The following is a 22,600-nucleotide window of genomic DNA, read 5'->3' as shown; positions in this document are numbered from 1 at the left end:
TAAATTGGTTACACTCACTGCAATAGAAAATCCGCAAGAGGGAGTGATAGGACCAGAGCCAGGACTCAGATCCTCAACATCCTCCGGCTGCAGGAGGCTTCAGCTCTGAGCCGAGCGGACCTGCTGGCCTCTCTGCCCGGCTCTTCACCCATCACAAGCAGCCTCTCTGTCCGCATTTGTGGGGGGTGGTGGGGGACAGTACAGCTCATATTGTGCATGTACCCAGTCGTATATCTGTGGGCGTAAAGGAAGGGAGGACACGAGGAGCGATGTCTGCGCCGGGTTTCACGAATCTGAGCAGCTCCGTCAACTACAAGCAGAAGTCGAGCCCGAGCGGCGGAGCTGCGCCCCCCCACCAGAACGGTACAGCAGGCCGGAGGATGCGATTAGCCAGAGGGCTAGCATTAGCATGCTAAATGATGTCAGATAGTCTAACGTCTGTTCTTTTTTTTAAGTACAACAGTAGCCTCGTGTAGATTTTTAACAGTTATGTGAATTTTAAGTTATAGGTGACCTGTTAAATTGAAAAAAATAAAAATAAACCTCAGCCACTGCTTGATGCTAATACTAGCTAACTTCACTGCTAAGAGAGGTATTAAAACTGAGGTAGCGGCTAGCATGTAGCTAGCAAAGTGTCAGCGAGATAAAATCTGGGTGACAGGTGGCGCATTATCATTTAATAATGTTTACTTTGCGTTGAGTGTGTGGGGGGAAAACAACCAGTTTATTGATTTTACGCCGACATACTTTACTTTGTATGAGTTGCTGTGCTGTCAGGGATGATTATTTCCAATTGAACCCTGACTGCTGATGAAACCTGTTCACAGATACAGATCATCTCTGTCCGGGGCTTTTTTCCATCCTGCTTCACTTAAATTGCAACATTTGTAGTTTTAAACATCTAAGCTTATAAATTGTGTACTTCTTCGTTTTCAGGTCCAGCACAGACATACCAATCTGTGTACCCACCTACAGGCTGCTATGGACCCCCACCTCAACATCAGAGCTATCCCACGATCCCTGCCCATCCTGCTCCAGCTTCCAGTAAATCATCTATTACGAACAGTGCCCACAGTGCTAACTACTACCAGAGCAACCATCAGCAGCAGCATCCCGGCCCTCAGCATCATGTAGCACCGTCCCCATACAGTGCTGCTCCTTCTCAGCCATATCCTACAGTCCCCTCTTCAGGACCTGCACCATCACATGCCCAGTACAACCAGCAGCAGCATCCACCATATGCTACATCCGGATCCTATTATGGTCCGCAGTCGTACCACCCTCCCCCAGTGCAGCACACCTCTCAGCAGCAGCAGCAGCAGCAGCCCACTCTGGTGCCTGCTCCTTCAGCGAGCGGCCCTGGAGCTCCCCTCCATCCGATTGTCTCTTACCCCTCTGCACCAGGAAATAGCCAATATGGCACCCTGAGTTCCACCCAGAACAACACCACACTAGGAGTCTTGCCTACGCAGATGAGTGCACCCCTACACCAGTACAGCACCTCTCGGCCAGCCTCAACGACAGCAGTCCAGCCTGGTTATGGTGTGGCCCCTCCTAATCAGCATGTGCCCACAGTCAATGGTCAAGGAAGCACAGGTACGTGTAAATAGTTACATCCAACAAGGCTAGAAAGTGAGGTATTCTCAGTATATCCCATAATGTTCCTTAAAATGTGATTTCTTTTTTGGGTAACTATGTGCATATGGTGTTGTAAAAACACACGTACATAGTTATCACATTATAATAAAAGAGGTGTGGGTATCAGACGATTTGATCAGTTAACGTCTCTCTCTCTCTGTGTGTGTCCCTTATTTTAACTTTAATGTAATACAGAACTAAAGTGTGGCAGTTAATTGTGACCTTTACTTTAATTGACTAGGTTTAACTAAGTCTACCTAGAGGGGGAGCTCTTCAAGCTGCTGATGGCAGAATAAGAAAAAAACATATTATACAGCAAACTTCACCTGCATTCAACTGGTCCCAGGACAGTTTGTGTTCACACATTATATCTTTATATCTGTGAACACATTTTATATCATTTTGTGTTGACAGTTAGGACAGGTACACACTAATACCGTAATGAGAAAAGTCCCTGTATACAATACATGAAAAACGTCTCGACAGTCAGTTTAAAATTAACTTAAATTCCCCACATGAAATCAATCATGTGACCGTAGCAATAATTTATCAATGGTTATTACTTGAGAAAATTCAGTTTCAGTGTTCTTGATGTCAGTCCTTGTGGACTTTACATCATCCTATAATTATCCATATGTTTATTAACCTTTTGTTTGTTGACGTTTTTATTTGAACAACAGTCCACCAACACTATGACCAAAGCTGTCAGTCCTCTCTGAGCTACAACACCTACAGCGGCGCTGAAGCAGACCAACTGCCCTCAGGGACTCCCTCCACTTCAGTCCATTCCTCACCAGGCCACCATCAAGGTAAGACAAAGACATTATTATATCACCATTATGGTTCGAGACACGCAGAGGATGAGTGTAACTGCTCTTAAAATGAACGGCAGGTTGAAGAGTTGACCTCCTCTAGGCTTTAATGTGTCTTTATATAAAACGTTGATGTTACCTGGAGTTATTTAAACTGTTTAGCTTGAGCTGGAGTTCATGAAGATGTTTCACCTCTCATTTGAAAGTCCTCTTCAGTTATCAGACAGTTATGAATGCAGCAGTAGCAAAAGGCAGCTCTTTATTTTTGTTCTAGTTCTGATTTATTTTCTGGTGCAAGCTCTCCACAAGTCTGCGTTTGAATGTGCAGTTTGAAATCCTGCTCTAAAATGACAGTGAATGGTTTACATGTTCACAGCTGCACTCTGGCAATGCAGCACACGAAATTTGTTGCACACACACACAGTCAAATGTGCAGGTGTGAGTGTTTACTCAAATATAAGAGTTTCAGGTCGTGGTTTCTTCTAACCTTGGCGAGTGACTCTTTCCACTGTCAGCTCCACGAGTTCAAACCAAATGACTCCTGCACCTGCTGCACCTGCATGTGATTGTAGTTAAGGTTGCAAAACGATCTAATGACTGTGAAACTTTGCATGGTTTCCTCTGTCCCAGTCCTTTAGCCTGAGGAAACAGGAAAATATAATGTACAGAAGGACAAACGTAGGCCACACCTTGACATAATGATGTTGATTAGTGTCAAAACAATTTTGGATGATCTTCCAGGTAATGTTACCTTCATAAAGTCTTACTGTTCATGGCACCATTCCAACTCTCCAGCATATTCAACATAGATTTTGGATGCCAGGTTAACACCTGTTGTGTGTGTACATAGTCTGTCAAATGCTTTTTGGAGGACTTTTTTTTTTTTTTTTTGAAGCAACAACCCTTAATGCAAAGTGTGACTCCTCCTGAGCGGTGTCTCTTCCTGTTGGGAGGCATATTTAAAGTCTGATTCAAAGGCTCTATCTCTTTGCATGAAGTCGCTAAATTATGCAAACATCATCATGGTAATACAGTGCTGCAGGGATAACTTATTTTTGTTTTGTCCTACCTGGAAATAAACTGGATTAGACACACATGATATGAAAAAAAAAACATTGTGCAAGTGAACATGCTAAATAAACAATTGTATTTTGATATATATTATATCGAATTAACAATGAAATCTCTTTCTTCTGCCTCTGTAATTACAGAAAGAAAGCGAGTTAAACAACAGTTGACGATACTGTCAGGTTTTTTCAGTAAGAAATGTTGTCATTTTTTAAACACTTTCTGAGTTGTTTCCCAGAAGCTAAAAACTAATGTTAAACTGTAAACAAGCTGCACCATCATTGTGTTAATTTAGTCCAAACTGAGCTCTCAACATGCCTGTGTTCGGCCCTGTGATGTTGTGCATCTTCAGGTTGATCTGTTTTTTAATGCGCTTGTAAGTAAAGGCATTTAAAAAACACACAAGGGAGTAAAGATGCTAACATCTGCTCAGGCTTTAAGAGTCATCCCCTCTGTTGTTTTTCTGCTTTATGAGAACAACGCCAGCATCTTCTATCAAACGAAGTTTCCTTCCTGAGCCGTGCCTCGCTGTCTTCTCAAAGTTTTCTTCACAGTATCCTTTCCACCTCCCCCCCCCCCTTCCAACAGGCGTGCCGTACGGATATGTTGCTAATAGTGGAGCTAGCTCTGCCCCTGCCACCACCGCAGCCCCATCGTCATCCAGCTCTGATGATGACGATGATGAGGAGGAGGAGGAGGATGAGGAAGCAGGTCTGCTTTAGCTTTTACTACTCCAATTGCCCCTCTCTAACCCCATGAAACCATTCAGTTCTTCTTCAGAAACCTTTTTGATTCCCATTTCAAGACAGAAAACTACAACATTTCTATTTTTTTCAATGTGTGCATCTTCATCCTCTGCCCCGTCCTCTTTGTCTTAGTGTCACTTTTACTCCACCTGCCAACAAGCTTCATCATCATTCGAACCTGTCCCTTTCTAATAGGCTAATCAGATTGTTCCCTCTCCTCCCTGCTGCCTCTTCAACAGCTTTCACCCCCCCCCCCCCGTCATCATTACTCTCATTGGATCATCTTTTAATTGTGTCTAATCTGCACTGTGTAATTCATCACTCAGAGCGAACTAGAAACTTAATCTCTAGAAGGCTGAGAGGTAAGTTGAACTGCGTTAGCCTCAGCTAGCTTCTGCTGCTGAAAGGAGAAGCCCTTGAATGTGGTCTTCTCTCTCTCTCTCTCTCTCAGCAGCCTTTGGGACGTGACCACCTGTCTTTAAGTGCACCTCTAATCACTCGCAGCAGCTTCACTGTGGATCCTGATAGACAATAAAAACAAAAATCAATAGCTTGGTTTTCTGTTTTTGTTTGGCTCAAATCTTTTTGCTTTGGGTCTCTGTGTAATTTAGATGTTCCTCTTTTATTTCAAATTCATATTCAAGTGCTTTAAAAGTGCTGATACAACAGAACGTTTATCAACATTAGGGCAGCTTGCTTCTTGGTTGCCAGGTACACAGTTTTTCCACAGAATTATTATTATTTTTTTTAATAGGTATTACCGTGTACTGGGAAGGTTTTAGTTTTGTCAGTTGTTGTCATGCAGACCTGGCGAACTTGTAAGATGGAAGCACACACTTTTCCGGTCAGCGGCCGAAAATGTTCCCATTACTTGAGAAAGACATGAACATCACTGTCAGATGTGAATTGGGCGAACAACAAACCCACAAATAGACCCGATAATAAACAAACTATGCACCCTACCAAAGTCAAACTAAAGGATTTATTAAAAGACAAACTAAACACAGATCAACTCAAAACTAATTTAACTAAACACAGCAACACAAAATCCCTGACTGAGAGGCACTGCAACTCCCAAAAGCCTCTCCTCCTGAAGCCAGCTCTGAAGCCAGGTACGCCTCATTGTGTCTTCAGTATCTTCACCCCTCTGAAGTCCTTCAGGCTAAAATGTAAACATAATTATTCACTGAGGCACCAAAAGTGTGGACCAGAAAAAAAAGCCTGTAATGTTAATATGTAACTGTAATGTTAAAGTTTGCGTCACAGTTCATTCAGACTGTACAATGAGTTCCTAATACTGAACAGTCTCTTGCACTCGTGTGATATGAACCACTCGGGTGTTCTGCTGTGAGCTCTCCCTCAGGAGCTGTGTCATCAGCCAGAGGTTAACAAGTTTTTAAATATAACCGCTCCCTTGACGGCAGGTCAGAGCTCTGACTGTATGGATGTGTGCATGCCGACTCTCGTGCTTCGCTCCACAGAGCATGGGTGAAGGAGAAGATTTGGTCCCCAGGGTTAGCACTTATTCACACCTCTATAAATGAAAACAGACGCTTGTTTTAGCTCTCCATGTTTCCCCCTGTGATCCGTACAAATCTCTGGCGTCTCTCTCTGGCTGTCCGATGCAATGAAGTGGTTGATCTCTAGATGACACACGTTTATTCAAGTTAGAGATTTTCTGTAGTCAGTGTAGGGTCTTGTAAGCAGATCTTAGTTATATGTAGATTTGTCATAGTTAAGGCCGCTCAATCTTTTCTTAGAGATCTATAAATTGGGGAATGTGTTTTTTTTATATTTCTCGGTTTTCTCTTCTACGTTCAGTTTCAAATAAGTCGGAATAACGGAAAAAAGTGTTTAAAAAATTCCCTTCACGCCAAAGATATTCAATATGTAGTCTCACAAAAGACAAGCGAGCTGAAAATCCTCACATCTGTTCTTTATCAGGTTTTAAGTGGACCAGATGATAATCCTCATCCTAATTCACCGACACAATGTGCCACCTGTTATTGTGGTAGTCCTTATGCAAGTCTAAGTTTATGTTTTCTCTCTTCAAAACACTCCAGAGGTGAGCGGTCCGAAGAATAAACCAGAAACTTCTAGCAGCTTCTTCTCTGCGTCTCACATTGATGGCTCATAATCAGATCAGTAGTAACACGTTAGGAAGGGGTCAGCCACAGTGTGAATGGAGCTTTAATCGTCAGTATCGGCACTGTGCGTGCCCCCCCGCACACAAAGTTGTCATGTGACTAAAAAGTCTCAAGACTAATATTAAAGGGTCAGGCACCTGCTTCATAGGAATACACAGTTTCAACCTTTCACTTTGGAGTAAGCAATGAATCTGTGTGCTGACGGAACAAGAGGAGGAGAAGATGGTAGGAGAATCTTCTTGGAGGTGGACTAAGCTGTCCTCCTCCTCCTCCTCCTCCTGAGCAGATAATCCAGTAGTCTCTCTACTCAGACATAATTGGATCCTGTCCCGTCCAATGAGCTCTCTGCCAGAGTCCTGCCGTGTCTTGGTTCGCTGTTGTTGATCCCTTCTTTTGGCCCACGTGGATTAATGGCTTCATTCACATTTCCAGCTCTTGTAATCCTTTTGGGGCAAAAAAAAAACTATTCATGAGAGAAAAAGAGCTCCATAATGCATCTACAAGATTTTATTTGGGAGGGATTATTTTCTGATTTACTTGATAGGATACAGTGGAGACTACAGAGAGAGAGAGAGGACATGTCAAACCAGGACATTGTGATGACAGATCATGCAGCTTACCGCAGACTGCAGGCAGACGTTTACATTTTTTGGCCAACATGTGACTGAGATTTTTTTTTTTTTCCTGTAGCTGTTGGACACACATGGATCTGATCTTTTCTTGGTGCAGATCTCAGCTTCGTTTTTTCGCCAGTCTGTTCATCAGCTGCATGTTTTATAACGGCGTCTTATTTACCTCACTCAGCTTGTTCTGTAACAGCTGGCCCTCATGGAGGCTCGTTTTGAAAAATATATTCAATAAAATAAAAAATATCTTTAGACCTTCCTTGTTTACATCAACCTTTTGCTCACTAAAAACGACAACATGAGGACGTCTGTTTAAATCCTTTCATTTATAAAAGTTTCCATCAATAGAGTGTGTTATAAGTCTTATATTAATAATAACACATAGTAACACCGTACACATTACATTATCTTTGTGAGCATCTGCAGTTCTCATGTTTCTGGAATCCTCCATAATTTTTCATTTCCTGCATGATTTGTTGCTCCTTAGTGGCTTCTGCTTTTCTCCAAACATTCAACAGCTTGTTGGAGACTGAAGTGCTTCCTTTCCTCGTGTTTGTCGCTCCACTCGTCTCTCTCTCTCTCTCGCTCTCGCTCGCTCTGAGCGCCCCAGGGAGTCCAAACACAACAACAGTCCTGGTCAAGCGAAGAAAACGCTGCTGCTTTTCATCCTCCTAATGTTTGGTCTTTTGTTCTTTCTGTTTCAAGCTCCTTTTTATGTTGAGTCGAGACGCCCAATTTTTTTTGAATGGATTTTATTTACATCTGAATTCCTTTTCAGCATTCAGTCCTTTTTACTTGGATTTCAGATTTTTAATTTATTATTCCCACTCGGTGCCTGACTTACTATTTCAACATGTTCCTCTTCCCCTCCAGACTTTAACTTGTTTCATTCGTGATCTAATATTCTGTGTTTTCCTCTCTCTTCCTCGGTCAGGCGGTGACACCTCCTCTTCATCGACTGGCAGTGCCTCTCCGGTGCCCAACAGTTATGATTCCCTTGAAGGAGGAAACTTTCCTGGTATGTTTTATACACAAGCATGTTGCTCTTCCTCTACTTAACAGTGTGCTGGGCAGTTTACATCACAACTGTTAATACTAATGGTTTGAATGCAAAAAGACATGTTGACTGGACAGCTGCAGAAACAGCTGGTGTTAATTCATTCATGTGTGCAGCACCACATCATAGGGTAAGGCTGTTTTTATAAGACTTTGGGGATGCAGAAAGGTCGTTTCTCCTAATCTGTGCTTCAGTTTGGCCCTTTCAGCTGTTTGAAGTTTGTTTCCACACATTATAGGAAATGCACTCCTTTCTTACGGCGCCTTTATTTGTGAGGCAACATTTTGACAGCCTGAAGCTGGAAGACATTTTCTCTCACTTTTGACCTCTCTGACAAATTAAACAGAAACCTTTAGAGAGAAGAAGACTTTCTATGACTCCATGTTCAAGATCTTTAGAATTGAGAGAGGTTTGTACGTCAGTTTGAATTTGAGAGCAGCTTTGATTATTGATAAATAAAATGTGAAACACAATGGTCATCACGCAGTCATCAATCCCAACACGTTTGAAAAGTGAACAAAGCAGGACACACGGGTAACATACGTGAAAGCACACCTTGAACATAAAGGTGTTCTCTCTAATCATGTGAATGACATAAAACTCTCTTTATTTCAGATTCCATGCCGCCTTCAAACGATATGACCAGCCAGGCTGCGCCCTACGGTAGCTATGGTTACCCCAACATGCAGCCGGCCTATCATCAGGGACCGGCCTCCCACGCTAACTCCTCCCCCTCTCACGACCCGTACGGACAGTCGAGCTACCAGCAGTACTCCCAGGTGAGTCAAAGTCACCTTTGTTGTCATTTCCTTTGTGAAAGTGGAAAAACCTGCAGATCTCTGAATATCCTGTTTAAAAAAGTCTTCTGTTGCTCTATAAACAGCTGTTTCCTCTGTGCTGGAAAAAAAACCAGAAAGTTAAGTTGAAGTCATTAAGAGTGAGACTGAAATCATTTCTGTCTGTACGTTGAATGTGATGAATAAACAGACAATGAATCCTTTCACATCACATTTGTTTCACTCCGTAGCTTCACTGTGTTTTTTGTTGTTGTTGTTCACTCTCACAGCCTCATTTTCAAGCAGCTAATTCTCAAGAAAGTGATTTTCAACACAGTGAGGGAACAACATCACACACGCATGGCGGAGCTGGGAGAGCTCAGGATCACATTTTCCAAAAAGGCCTCTTCAGTTTCGCTTGTATTTGTGTTGTAGTGGTCCCATAATTTAACATGTTGATTCAATACAAGTTGATGCCTCTGTTGAGACCATGTAAACATACATATATACATCCTTTCAACACATGACTCGATGCTCATAACCTCGAGCTTTATTTATACTGTACAGAAGCGGAAACATTTAAAACATCTGATTTAAAACTTGGTTTATAAACATTGTCCTCACGCTGATTTTATTCACAGCATGGCTGAAACTCTGGACCAAAGTTTGAATGTCCGGCCCTTTCAGGCAGCAGCTCTCTATTACTAATCATTGGTTATGTCACTCTCTCTCTCTCTCACCTTCAGCCCTTTCCAAACCTGTCTCAGCTGTCTGCGGCTCTCGGGGGGCTGAGCGGGGTGCCAGAGCTGGAGATGGAGGCGCTGACACCGATCAACCTCCTGCAGGAGAGGAGCCTGCTGCCACCCAGACCCCTCGAAGCCCCCGAACCCAACCTCAGCCCTGACCTCAAGAAGGTCAACTGCAGTCCACAGTAAGTGCAGTCAGACGTTATTCACGCTACTTTACTGGCTCACGTCTTTCATTTTTCTAAGATATGAAGAGATGGGGAAAAAGTGGAGAGAGTAGGACAGATGACGGCCCTGATTGTCTCACGCTGTCTCGGTCTTCTTTGTCCTCTCCCTCTTCTCGTGTTTCATCAGGACATTCAGGTGCACCCTGAGCAGCATCCCACAGACCCAGACTCTACTCAACAAGGCCAGGCTCCCTCTGGGACTCCTCCTGCACCCCTTCAGAGACCTGCAGGTATGATCTGATCAATGTCAACCACTGACTGTATATTCATATTAAAAAACACACTTCCGGGGTCGCCGGTGGCGCAGCGGCAGTGCGCGCGACCCCACGTATTGAGGCACAGTCCTCGCGCGGGCGGCCCGGGTTCGGGTTCGCGTCCGGCCTGTGGCCCTTTCCCGCATGTCTCTCCCCACTCTCTCTCCCCCTTTCCGACTCTATCCACTGTCCTCCCTCTACAATAAAGGCAAAAAGGCCAAAAACAAAACTTAAAAAAAAAAAAAAAAAAAAACACACTTCCATCTCCCCGCTGTACAACATTACGATGCAGTCCACAGCAGAGCAGCATTCGTTAACAGAGCTGTCAATCATGAAGCTCCATCCACTCTAAATTAATACTACATAATACAGCATGATGCCAATTATCACTGACTCTCTGATACATTTCTATTTGACTTGTCTCGACACTTTCCTGTTTGGACAACGTCCCACCTTTAAGCATGGAGGAGGCGGGGTTTATGACCTTTACTGCAGTCAGTCAACAGGGGGAGCTAGGCTGCTGTCCATCTTAACATCAAGTCTATGAGGTCATGCAGCGATGTGTGGAGAAACAAACCTTTTTATTCCTTGTTTCCCTAGTGAGGAGTTTTTTTTTCTTTCCAGATCCGTTAGCTTTCAGGATTTGAGTTCTTGTTTTTTGTTATTATGAATTATTTTCTATCAGTTTCGACACTCTGTGATAAAACAGCACTTTAAATCCTCCCTCTTTGTTTGGCCTTCTCCAAACAAACCTGTGGAGGTGATGATGTGTAAAAATACATCAACCCCCCCCCCCCCCCCCCCCAGGATCCGTCTTTAACGTCAGATTTTGTTCTTCTCATCAGTGCTTTCACTTGTAACATAGTGAAACAGTTGTGAGTCTGTTGTTGTCAGCTCCCTGTGACGAACAGCTCAAGTGATTAAAGGACTGTCAAGAGGAGGAGAGTCCTTGTGAGTGTATTTATAAAAGTGTTAGCTGATGTGGTGTCAGAGGTGAGAAGAGAGGCCACATACATGGAGTCATAATAATGATAATGATACGTGTTCTTTAAGTGTTTCTCAGCTGTACCTGAACCTCCCCGCTTCTCTGTCTGTAATACCTACCGTCAGCTTGATGGAGCTGAACTCACACAAAAAAAAAAAAAAATTCAACATGGTCACATAATCATGGCTGCAGCGACAGAAACTTTTAACCCCCTTCAAATGTGAGTCTGTTGCTTTACATCACAGCAAGACAATGAAAGCGTCTCGCTCAGCTGTCGCAGCACGGAGGGAAAGAGAGGAACACAAGTTAATCAAGCTTTACTTGTATACTGCTAATTTATAACCGTGTCTATCTTAAGACACTCTGCAAAGAGCAGCTAAACACTTCACTGCTCTTTGCTGTTTTACAGAGACGTTACTCCATCATGAGCGCAGCACATGGTGCAGCAGAAGAAGGCCTTGAGTCATAGAAACAATGACAGAAAACTGGGTCAAACAAAGACTTGAGTTTCAAGATGTGTTCCCTCGCATTCCCTGAGAGGCAGAAACAAAGCCGCTCTTCAGTAATGAGTTGAGGAATGTTTCGAAAAAGGTCACATTTGGAAAAACGGAGGCCTGTCGCCTTGAGATGTTTGAAAATACAGCTCAGCGTGCGATTTTCTTCTTTCTCTCAAAAACTCAATTTCTCTCTCTCTCTCTCCTTTTTCTCCTGCTCTCTCTGCAGCAGCTACCGGTGATCACGTCGAACACGATAGTGCGCTGTCGCTCATGTCGAACCTACATCAACCCGTTTGTCACCTTCCTGGATCAGCGCAGATGGAAGTGCAACCTCTGCTACCGAGTCAATGATGGTAAGAGTCAGACAGTTTCCGGTTGGAAGAAGGGGATGTGCTTATTCATGTTTCCACATGTCACACTTCTTCAAGGTTCAAGGCTAATGTATTTAATGGGTTTTGCAAAAATTGCCAGCACAGGTAAATGAATCCATCTTATTGAATGAATATGTGAATGTCCAGCTCGAATAATACGAGAAGAAATTAGATGCAATGAGGCAAATTCATAAAAATGTGGACGCCGTAAACTAGGATTCAGAACATGTCAAGATCTATGGGAGTTTAAAAGCCTGCTGTCTTTTTCCTCTTCCTTGTTCAGTTCCAGATGAGTTCATGTACAACCCGGTCACCAGGTCATACGGCGAGCCCCACAAGAGGCCCGAGGTCCAAAACGCCACAGTGGAGTTTATCGCCTCCTCGGATTATATGGTAAACTTTCTCCTCCGCTCCCTCCTTCTCTGCTGGCTGATTGTTTGTCCACCAGAGGGCGCTCTCATCTTGAGAAATGAATATACAGCAGGGTGATATAAAAACTGAAACATTGTATGAAGGTGCAATAATCGATTCCTCTCTCTCGAGTCTGCACTAATACTTGGAGTTAGTCTGTGTGTTTTGGTGTAAAAAGATGATCACAAAAGTAGATAAAGTAAAAAAAGATTCAACAGCAGTTTAGACTATTAGATTATGTATAAGAGAATAAAATACATAAAAACATGTTCGATGATATCTGACTCAAAAGGTGCCGTGAAGGAGCTGCACAGTTGAAGGCAGAGTCAGCGCTTTCCTCAATGTTGACTTATTTATTTGGATCTTCATCAGCGAGGATGAAAGAGCTGTTGGATAAAATGCTGTGCTAAAGAGTCTGAGGCAGAGAGAACAATGAAACAATCTGTCGAGCTTTCTGTCAGACCTTTAGTACGTTTTTTTGTATCCACTTGACGTCGTCTTCACTCATCTTGTGTGTGTTCTCTCTCTCTCTCGCTCTCGCTCTCTCTCTCTCTCTCTCTGGTGTGTGTAGTTGCGGCCCCCTCAGCCAGCAGCCTACCTGTTTGTTCTCGATGTGTCTCACAACGCTGTGGAATCGGGGTACCTGAAGTACTTCTGTGACTCTTTGCTGGAAAACCTGGATAAGTGAGTGTTTGTTGAAAAGCACCTCAAACACGTGGCGGGTTCACACGTTTGTGTCTTTAATGAACAGAAATCAGAAGTGTTTGACGTCTTTTAAGTCATAGTTAGTTAGATTATTTTTTCTTCTGTTTTCTTCTCCACCTGAATATGTCGTGACAAAGACTTGTGTGTTTTCAGGTTGCCTGGAGATTCACGTACGAGGGTGGGCTTCGTCACCTTCGACAACACGATCCACTTCTACAACCTGCAGGAGGGTCTGTCCCAGCCGCAGATGCTGGTGGTGTCGGACATAGACGGTTCGTTCATCGATTTCATGCAGGCTTTAGTTCGATCATCACGGGGGGGTGAAACGTTGAATTTACTGAGACAACAAAGCAAAAAGCATGTTTCAGGATGTACTCCTCTTCAGAGGATTTGTTGTTTTTTTCTGTAGTTTAATGTGAACAACGTTAACATCTATATAACAACACTTTTATTCCACAGGATGAGCAGATGTGCTTTAACGTCTGCAGGTCCAAACCTGATTTCAGCTTCTTTTTGCGTGTTTTAAATATTCTGCAAGTGTTATAAAAATGTGTCTAACTCTTCCTGCTCTTACCCAGATGTCTATTATTTGTATTTTTCAGACGTGTTCATACCGTCTCACGACAGTCTGATGGTGAACCTGAAGGAAAGCAGAGAGGTAAACACTATGTTTCGCTCCTCTCTCCCATCACGTACGTCTCCACTGTTTTGTTTTTTTTTTTTTATTTCCTCAAATCACCGTTTCTCTGAATGTCCCGCTCAGCTGGTGAAGGATCTGCTGACGTCGCTGCCGGCCATGTTCAGCCAGAGCAGAGAGACTCACAGCGCCCTCGGCCCGGCCTTACAAGCTGCGTTCAAGCTCATGTCGCCAACAGGGGGCCGCGTCACCGTCTTTCAGACCCAGCTGCCCACGCTGGGTGCCGGAGCGCTGCAGTCGAGGGAAGACCCCAACCAGCGCTCAAGCAATAAGGTGAGAATAACACCTCAGTGTTTTGGAGGCTTTTTAAAGGTGATGGAGACGTTTAAGTGCTTTATTTTAGATTCTCTTCTTACATTTTTTTTATCAACTTTTGCCAGCTTTTCTTTCTTTTTTTATAAGGAGTAAGGATATTTTAGGCTGAGATGTCAGGGATTTATGAAGCCTTAACAAACCATACGATGGATGACGTACAGGCAGAGAATGACTCGAACACAGCCCAGTATGAAGAGGATTATAGCATCCTTTATATGACATCCATGATCTTTCTAAAGCAGTGTTCATGTCATCTCAAATCAATGATTTATTGATTTTGATCATCTGTGGTCTATTTTTGAACTGTCCAAAAAAAACAAAAAAAAACATTAAACATCAACCAGATGTTTTCTTCTCAGGGAGCATGCTTTTATGTGTGTTGGCTTCTGAGCTTTTTGGGCTGAAAAATAAAAGAGCATAAACTTCTGACAGAGCCAACAATGGATCTTTCCTTTCACAGCCAGCTTACAGAGCGTGCTCTCAGTCTGCATCTTCACCATATCATCAATCAGTAAAACAGTCATATTCTCTAAACCTGTCTGATTTTGTTTTTGTCTCTCAGGGAGTTCAACACCTCGGCCCGGCCACAGACTTCTATAAGAAACTTGCACTGGACTGTTCGGGTCAACAGATCGGGGTGGATCTCTTCCTGCTCAGCTCTCAGTACACTGACCTCGCCTCTGTATGTAAGTACCTCTCACTTTGACACCTCTCCTGTCCACATTTTTATTCATTGTTCTGATGTCCGTGATTTTATGGGTTTTATTGATTTCTCCTGTTTCCTGTGCCTTGACCTTGTGTGTCTCATCGTGTTTGTGTGAACATCTTTCCGATGTTTTAAAAAGTCTTCTGTGTCTCGGTCCTTCACTGGGTTATTATCACCTTTGTCAGTGAGAGAAAAAAAAAACCTGGAGCAAAAAAGAAATTTAAAGATTCATCTGGAAAATGTTGCGCTTTCTCATCCAAATAGGATGACAGTCTGACACAGCAAACATTCAACAGCTTTAAGCTCTCCACACACAGACAGGATCTGTGGGGCCTGACGGTGTCTTTGTGATGAACTTCATCAGTGCTGCAGACGTTCCTCGTGGTTTGCTTCATCTGAAACGCAGACTGTTTTATTTCAGAGTGAAGAGAGTCTCTGTCAGGAGTGGAGATAGTTTATCAGCCTGAAAAAGATCAACTTCTACGGATGAAAACAAAGAGAACACATAAATACTTGGGCCCAGGTGTGGACTAAGTGCTGGAAACATCAGACTCCTGTTCACAGCTGTTGATCAAAGATGATATAAGCTGCTGCTCTTACAAATAACGTTCACCTCTCTCTCATGAGCTCTTGTCTTTTTAAGCCCACACAAAGTGACCATCGAGTGTTCATTTAAATTTAAGAAGACTGATTGTTGATTTGGGGTTTTACTTTGAAGGCATGACAGAAGAAGTTAATAAAACCTGAAGGAAAGTCTTTGTTGTTTGTGTAGAAACTCATGAACTCTCTCCTTCTCTCCTCTCTCCTTCTCTCCTCTCTCCTCTCTCCTTGTTCAGCGTGTATCTCCAAGTATTCAGCCGGCAGCATCTTTTATTACCCCTCCTTCCATTTCATCCACAACCCGGCTCAGTTGGAGAAGTTCCAGAGAGATCTGGATCGATACCTCTCCAGGAAGATCGGGTTTGAGGCAGTCATGAGGATACGATGCACTAAAGGTAAAAAGGCTCACTGACGTCGTACGCACAAAGAAGCCCTGTGTTCAAACTCCTGTCATTTTAAAAGCTTTTATTTATTCATTTTTTTGTCCCTCAGGTTTATCCATCCACACGTTTCACGGAAACTTCTTTGTGAGATCTACTGACCTGCTGTCCCTGGCCAATGTGAACCCAGACTCTGCCTTCGCTGTCCAGATGTCGATTGAAGACTCCCTGGCGGACTCGTCTCTGGCCTGCTTTCAGGCCGCTCTGCTCTACACGTCGAGTAAAGGTAGTGTGAACAGTGTCCTCTGTTCATTCACAAGATTCTTTAAAGTCAGACACTTAAAATGAGAACTAAAGGAGGCTGTGCTTTTATCGGCTTATTTTTAATGTTTGAAGTGTTTTTTCTTTGAAGCTGTTTTCCTGAAAGGATAAACTCCTTTTTTTTCAGCAGTATAAAAACATGACTGATTATGAACAACGTCAGCTGATCCAAATGTCTTCAGGCATTTTTACGGACCTGCCTTCATGGATGACTGTTTTTTTTTGTTCAATGATGCAGCCTTTTGTTGTAACCAAGGGATGGTCTCAGTGACTCATTTTCTCGTCGATTAACAGGAATTTAGTCTCAGACTATTTGACGAGTCTAAAGGGAAGAGAACAAGTCTTGTCTCTTGAGTCCTCAGTCCTTCTTCAGTCCTCCTTGCAGGTTCATGTCCTGAAAGCCGCTTTGCATCGCTCCAGTCGAGTGGTCGTTTGTCAGTTAACCCGTGCTACTCCGTCGACATCAGTCCACTGTGCTGGTTCACATTCAGGCAGCAGAGCGGTGGCCGGCTAACCTGAGCGACAGACCCGTCCAGCGGCAGTGTGTGTGTCACAGCGAGACACAACTTTTAACCTGTACGGGGCGCTGATGGCCGAGTGTGGAGTCCTGGGTTCAGCTCTACATGCAGCTCCTTTCCTGCTTTTCATCCTTTTCCTTCTTGGTTACTTACTCTATCCACTGTCTAAATAAAGGACAAAGCTGCTGCAGACATTTCACCGTTTAGTCAACTAATTGTGCTCATTACAAGCGTCCAGCTTCTTAGATAATAGTTTAACTTTTTGTTTTTGTTTTATTTCTTGATACGTTTTTATTCGTATCTTTTCATTTCCATTGTTCTCCGTCTATCCGAGCAGGAAAAAGGAGAATCCGGGTCCACACTCTGTGTCTACCTGTGGTCAACCAGCTCAGTGACGTGTACGCTGGAGCTGATGTTCAGGCCATCACCTGTCTGCTAGCAAACATGGGTGAGTCGCTGGATCATCAGAGCTGACACTATTTCCTCTTGACTTACTTTACATTAGTTTCACACATAATCTTTTTTTCATTCTTAATAATCTTCTGCTCCGTCTTGAACTTGTCAATTGGTTCGATTGCCCTTTGAATTATATTTGATTTATTTAAAAGCATTTTTCAAATACATTTGAGTGACACAGAAAAAAGCAGAGATGAAAATAGAGAATTAGATTAGAAAGAAGCAACAAGGGAAATTGAAACTTGTCTAATCATAAAACAGCTTCTTGTCCTTGTGAGATGCAGGACTTCACCTGAAATCGTTTCCGCCTTCATCTTTCAGCAATCGATCGGTCGATAACGTCCAGCCTGTCGGACGCTCGTGACGCGCTGGTGAACGCCGTCGTGGACTTCGTGAGCGCCTACAAGAGCAACGTGTCCAACCTGCAGCAGTCCGGCCTGGTCGTGCCCGCTTCCATGTGCCTCTTCCCCATTTACATCCTGGCCCTGCTCAAACAGGTGTGGCTCATGGACGTGAATCACACATTTCACATTAACACCCTGTAATCCTAAAATAGTTCCACATCCTTAAAGAACAGACTACATCATCATCACTCCCCCTCCCGTCCACTCCTGCTTTTTCCAATGACTGTATTCATCTGTTCAGGACTTGTTCATTCACACATTTCAGGGTGTGTCCACTTTCAGACACACACACCTTCTGTCAGATAAATACCCGTTTAGGTCCGGCCACTATTAAACACCTTGTTCTCTCATTAAATGCTTCGACTTGATCACCGGTGATGTCTGAGTAAAGCTCCTAGAACCGCTGTCTGCCAGTGCTACGTTTATAAACCTGACTCATCTTTTCTAACAGTTGAACGTGATCACTGACATTTACTCTGTCTCGGTTTGATGAACATAAAATACAATGCTTTTTCTTCCAGACATTAAAAAAGTCTCTGTCATTGTTTTAAGCCATGGGAGAAAAACTCCAAGTGGACACTAGAAACAGGATAGAGCTCTTCTTTCCTCAACAGATCCTCTGCAGGATTGCTTCACATCTCACATCTCTGCATTGAACCAGATAACTCTCATGTAGTCATTTACTTTTAATCAATATAGGATAACAAACAGAACATTGACAAACAGGTATCAATAATTCAGTTTGAGGTCCTGGACCTGTAGGAAGGTTTGGTTACAGTTATGATTCTGTATTCCCTCGCAGAAAGCACTGCGGACAGGCACGAGCACGCGGCTGGATGAGCGGGTCTTTGCCATGTGTGAGTTCAAGACCCAGCCGCTGGAGCAGCTGATGAGGATGGTTCATCCTGATCTGTACCGGCTGGACAACATGTCCGACCAGGTAAGACACCTGCTCATGGGACTAAAATAAATGGGACAAACTTCGAGTTCTCTTTTTCTCATCCGCTCAAATATCTGTGTCACCTGCAGGAGGCGCTCCATCTGAACGACTCAGTGGTTCCCCAGCCTCACCTGCTCCACCTGTCGTCTGAGAGTATAAGCAGAGACGGAGCTTACCTTCTGGACTGTGGCTACGTAAGCACTCACTTTTATCCGACACGCTCCCAGAACGGGCTTCTGTGTGCTGTGTTTGTGTTACGCTCAGGTTAACAACAGCTAGCTAGCTAAACAACACTTCCATCCTCTGGACGTTTTGTACATATGTATAATGAATTACAAGTGTAGATAATCAAAAAGCTTTGCTCTCACGCTCTCTCCTCTTGTCTTTTTAAAATGAATAAAAACTGTCAATTCAGACTGATGTTGTTTTTTTTATCTGTGCAGGTCTTTTACTTGTGGATTGGAAAATGCTGCAACGAAATGTTTATACGAGATGTTCTGGGCTGCGCCAACTTCGCCTCCATACCCCCCAACATGGTCAGCAGGGTCTTTTTGTAAAGCTCGTTTCATAAGGTGCTCCCCGAGTACACAGTAAAAGGAAATGGGGAAATGCCTGTATTGTTTTTTCCTCTAATGTAGAAACACCTACGCCCAGTTGTTTCTGAATGATGCAACGGCAGTATTGTGCATTATTTCCCCTGAAAGTGACTCACAGATCCAATAAAAACAGAGCTGCTTTTTTCTGTATTTATTAAAAAAAAACACACATACAGCAGAACAGATTTTGCTGGCGTGGCCTTTTTGTATTTTTCACAACCCCTGCAGTTACCTAGAAAGCTCTGTTGTCACCACCACAGTGTGGGCGCGATTTAGACATCCAGAACAAACAGCAGCCGTCAGCACTTGTTTATATTGCTTATTGTATTCTTCTAGAAAGGGGTCGATGCCACCTACTGTACAAACCCGACACTCCAAAACCACGCCAGGCATATTTGAGTTGACCGCAGTGTGTGTGGGCGAGATGTGGATCTGCATTATCTGGAACATACCGCTGTAAAAAAAACCCATTGTTGTTGATGTTTGTCTTCCTCTCTGTGAATCCAGAGTCACATTCCTGAGCTGGAGACTCCTCTGTCGGACAGAGTACGAGCGCTCCTCGACTGGCTGCAGGACAACCGGGCGTTCAGCTCCATGATACATGTTATCAAGTAAGCACTGCCGCACATCTGGATCCACATCTGACTTCTCCGATGTGACGCAGATGTGCTCTGACGTCCCCATGTCACACGGTTAGGGAGAGTTGAGTGATTATTTAAAGAGGGTTTAAAACTGGCGAGATGCCTCAACAGTGACCTAAAATCACCCCAACATTGAGATGAGTTTCACTTCCTCCAACGCTCACGCTAAAACATTGGGAGGGTCCAGGTCCACAAAGACCCCTTCTCTGACCCTTTTTTTTTTTTTTTTTGGTCCACTAGAAAGGAGTCCAAATGTTTGACGTTAATGTTGTCTGAAAGAGGCGACTATCAGTCCTGTTGATTAATTAAATATCAACATGCTTAACAATTGATCAACGTAGCTTTGCAACTTACAACTCATCCTTACTGGTGGGGATTTGTCAAAGACCAGACTAATCTATAATTTGATTGTCATCAAGTATTTGTCACATCTGTCAAGCTGATTCTAAAGAATATTTAATGTGGTAATAATCTCATCTGTGCTCTCCTTCGTCTGTCATTGTGTCGTGACATCTGTAAAACAGACTAATACGCCTCACCAATGAGTCACTGTGGCACGCACAGAAACAGGGCGTGGCCAGGGTCAGGTCAGGGCGGAGTCTGAGGTTTCAGTGTAAACACATAGTAAGCGCTGAGGTCATTGATTGACAGCGGTGCTAAAGACTTCCACAGGGAGCTCATTGTTTCTGCTTCCTGTCTCCCCTCGTCGGCGGCGCTGCATTGTTACTCCAGCGCCGCGTGTTTACATCAGCGCTGTCGTGGAGGTTCAGCTGATGTCAGTGCAGATGGACGGAGAGGCAGCTGAATGGACCATTTGAATGACTGACAGATGAGAAATGGCCGTGTTATGTTGAAATAGATTTCCGCTGGCAGTCGTGCAAAAAGTGTCAAATGTAACCTTAAAAGTGAGTCAGGAGTTTTGTCATTCAGAGCTGCACAACAATGAGGTTACTAAAGGTCAGCAATGGACAATATGTTTTGTTAGAGAAATAATAATGATCGACTAATGAGATCAAAACGACTTGGAGTAAATGTAGCTTCAAACCAGAAGTCCTAAAAAAAAAAGGTTTAGCTTTAGTTGTTGTCAGACATTCAGAGTTCCAGCTAGCATTAGCTCCTTTAGCTTGACCTGCTGAAATCAGCGACTTTTAGCTTCACTTACTAAGAAACGTCTCCTGTTGACTTCAAGTCACCGAATGTTTCCTACCTGGTACGTCCAAACTGATAGCAGACAACACGTCCCTGTATCTAAACATCTGCGGTGGAGTGAACACTTGGGAACTGTCACAGTTTGCCTTGTTTGAGGCTTTGAACCTACTTTATAAGATTTAGAAAGATGATCATACTTCAGAAAGTAAATCAGAAGAAGTTTGGATTCAAAGCCTGCTCTCCTGACTGACAGATCAACAAATACAAATGTGGCTTTTTAAGAACCTCCATACTCGACTCTATGAGGAGATGACATGGTTGGAGTTTTTGTGTCCACTTTTCAGAGTTTATACCAATCAAACAAATAGTTAAAATTATTAGTAAGTGCTTGTGTTAACTTAACTTTCAATAAGGAATCTCTTCATGTCAGTGTGAAGGTTGCTTACTCTTTAATTCAGTCAGAGAAAGTGTCGTCTTGTGTTGTTCACATCATGTCCTAACAAGCAGGTCTTTGTCTCCCTCTGACCTTCCTCTCTTCTCTTCCTTTTTCTCCTCGAAGGGACGACGCTTCGTCTAAAGCCACTTTCTTTCAGCACATGGTGGAGGATCGATCCGAGTCGGCGTCTTCTTACCATGAATTCCTGCAGCAAGTTCAGCAGCAGATGTCCAAGTAGGCTGTGATCACGCAGAGACAAACGTCGAGTCTTCAAACCAGAGCGAGAAAAAGGACTTCAGTTTCATAGAGTCAAAACTAGAGTTAGCTGATGGACATCAAAACATCGCTCCTGTCAGTCTGGTGTTATCGAGGAGGGTTTCCTCCTCACTGTGACAAATCCACTCATCGCTCAGCCGGGATTAGAGCATCAGAAGGATCAGATGTAGAAAAGAATTATAGAAATACATAAATGAAGAATGAAGCTGCTCCAGTGTCTCGTTGCATCATCGCTCCGGAGAAAACTAGGAGGGGAGAAAGTCGAGCCAAGAAGATGCCACTTCAGCACGTGTTAGTTTTTTTTTTTTTTTTTTTTTCGTGAGCCTCACATGTAGCTAGTGCCGTCATTTTTTTTTATTATTATTGTTATTTTCTAATTTATTCCCTTCTTTATGCTCCTTCACTTTCCTTTTGAAGGCTCTTTTGAATACACTGGAGAACAGAAACAAGCATTCCTGATGTTGTTTTTCGGCATGTGCTTTGAAGTCGCATGCCACTTGTTTTGTTTGCCACAAGTCTGAGGGAAGATGAAAACCACCGAACCAGTCTGTGTAACGGGATCCTAACTCGACAGTGTTTGGATGTTTTAAACCCCGCCCCCCCCCCTCTTTTCTCCTCTGCGTCGTCAACTTCCCCCTTCGCTCCCAAACTGTCTTCTTGTCATTTGTTTTCTTTTTCTCCAGGCGCTAACTGAAGTTGCTTTCTACTTTGTAACTATTGAAAAGAATCTTTTATGTGCGATAATTTATGAACCAGCTTATTAAATAAAAACAAAAAAACCATCTCTGCTTGTTTTATGTCATGGAGCGTTCAGTGACGTTGATGATAACCCTGATTGATGTAACATCCCCTGCTCTCCTTACACACAAGACATCAATGGAGCTTATGATGCCTACATGCATTTTATTCAATACAATACAGAGTGAATTGAAGTAGCACTATACATTAGTTTAAATGTTGCTGAAAAGAGGCCCCCAGTTTGGCCCCCAGGTTGATGTTAGCTCATAGTGGGAGATCACATCCATCCATTACTTCTATACCACTTGTTCCATTTGGCAGTAGGGGGGCCAGAGTTGATTCCAGCTTTCATGAGAAGCGG

General features: G+C 43.4%; 1 protein-coding gene across 4 annotated transcripts; it reads left to right on the top strand.

Annotated features, from left to right (window-relative positions):
- The first annotated feature begins 25 nt into the window (after positions 1-25).
- sec24b (SEC24 homolog B, COPII coat complex component) lies at positions 26-22,283 on the top strand. Of its 4 annotated transcripts, none has more exons than XM_079352077.1 (24): positions 26-363; positions 937-1,596; positions 2,319-2,447; positions 4,107-4,229; positions 7,972-8,055; positions 8,710-8,873; positions 9,617-9,801; positions 9,971-10,073; positions 11,809-11,932; positions 12,234-12,343; positions 12,933-13,045; positions 13,220-13,338; positions 13,669-13,724; positions 13,830-14,036; positions 14,641-14,764; positions 15,621-15,779; positions 15,877-16,050; positions 16,941-17,051; positions 17,381-17,556; positions 18,266-18,403; positions 18,493-18,597; positions 18,847-18,939; positions 19,507-19,610; positions 21,349-22,283. In XM_079352077.1, exons 1-24 carry the CDS (start codon positions 270-272, stop codon positions 21,461-21,463), a joined length of 3,570 nt encoding a protein of 1,189 aa, XP_079208203.1. In that variant the 5' UTR covers positions 26-269; the 3' UTR covers positions 21,464-22,283. The 4 variants fall into 4 exon arrangements, with proteins under 4 accessions (XP_079208203.1, XP_079208202.1, XP_079208205.1 ...); XM_079352076.1 differs by having other exon boundaries at positions 27-363; positions 11,806-11,932; XM_079352078.1 differs by lacking the exon at positions 26-363 and adding an exon at positions 498-592 and having other exon boundaries at positions 11,806-11,932.
- Positions 22,284-22,600: the final 317 nt, after the last annotated feature.

Source organism: Symphodus melops, assembly GCF_947650265.1.
Source record: "Symphodus melops genome assembly, chromosome: 9".
Lineage (NCBI taxonomy): Eukaryota > Metazoa > Chordata > Actinopteri > Labriformes > Labridae > Symphodus > Symphodus melops.
Note: the sequence above shows the minus strand (reverse complement) of the source record. Positions and strands in the feature narration are given on the sequence as shown.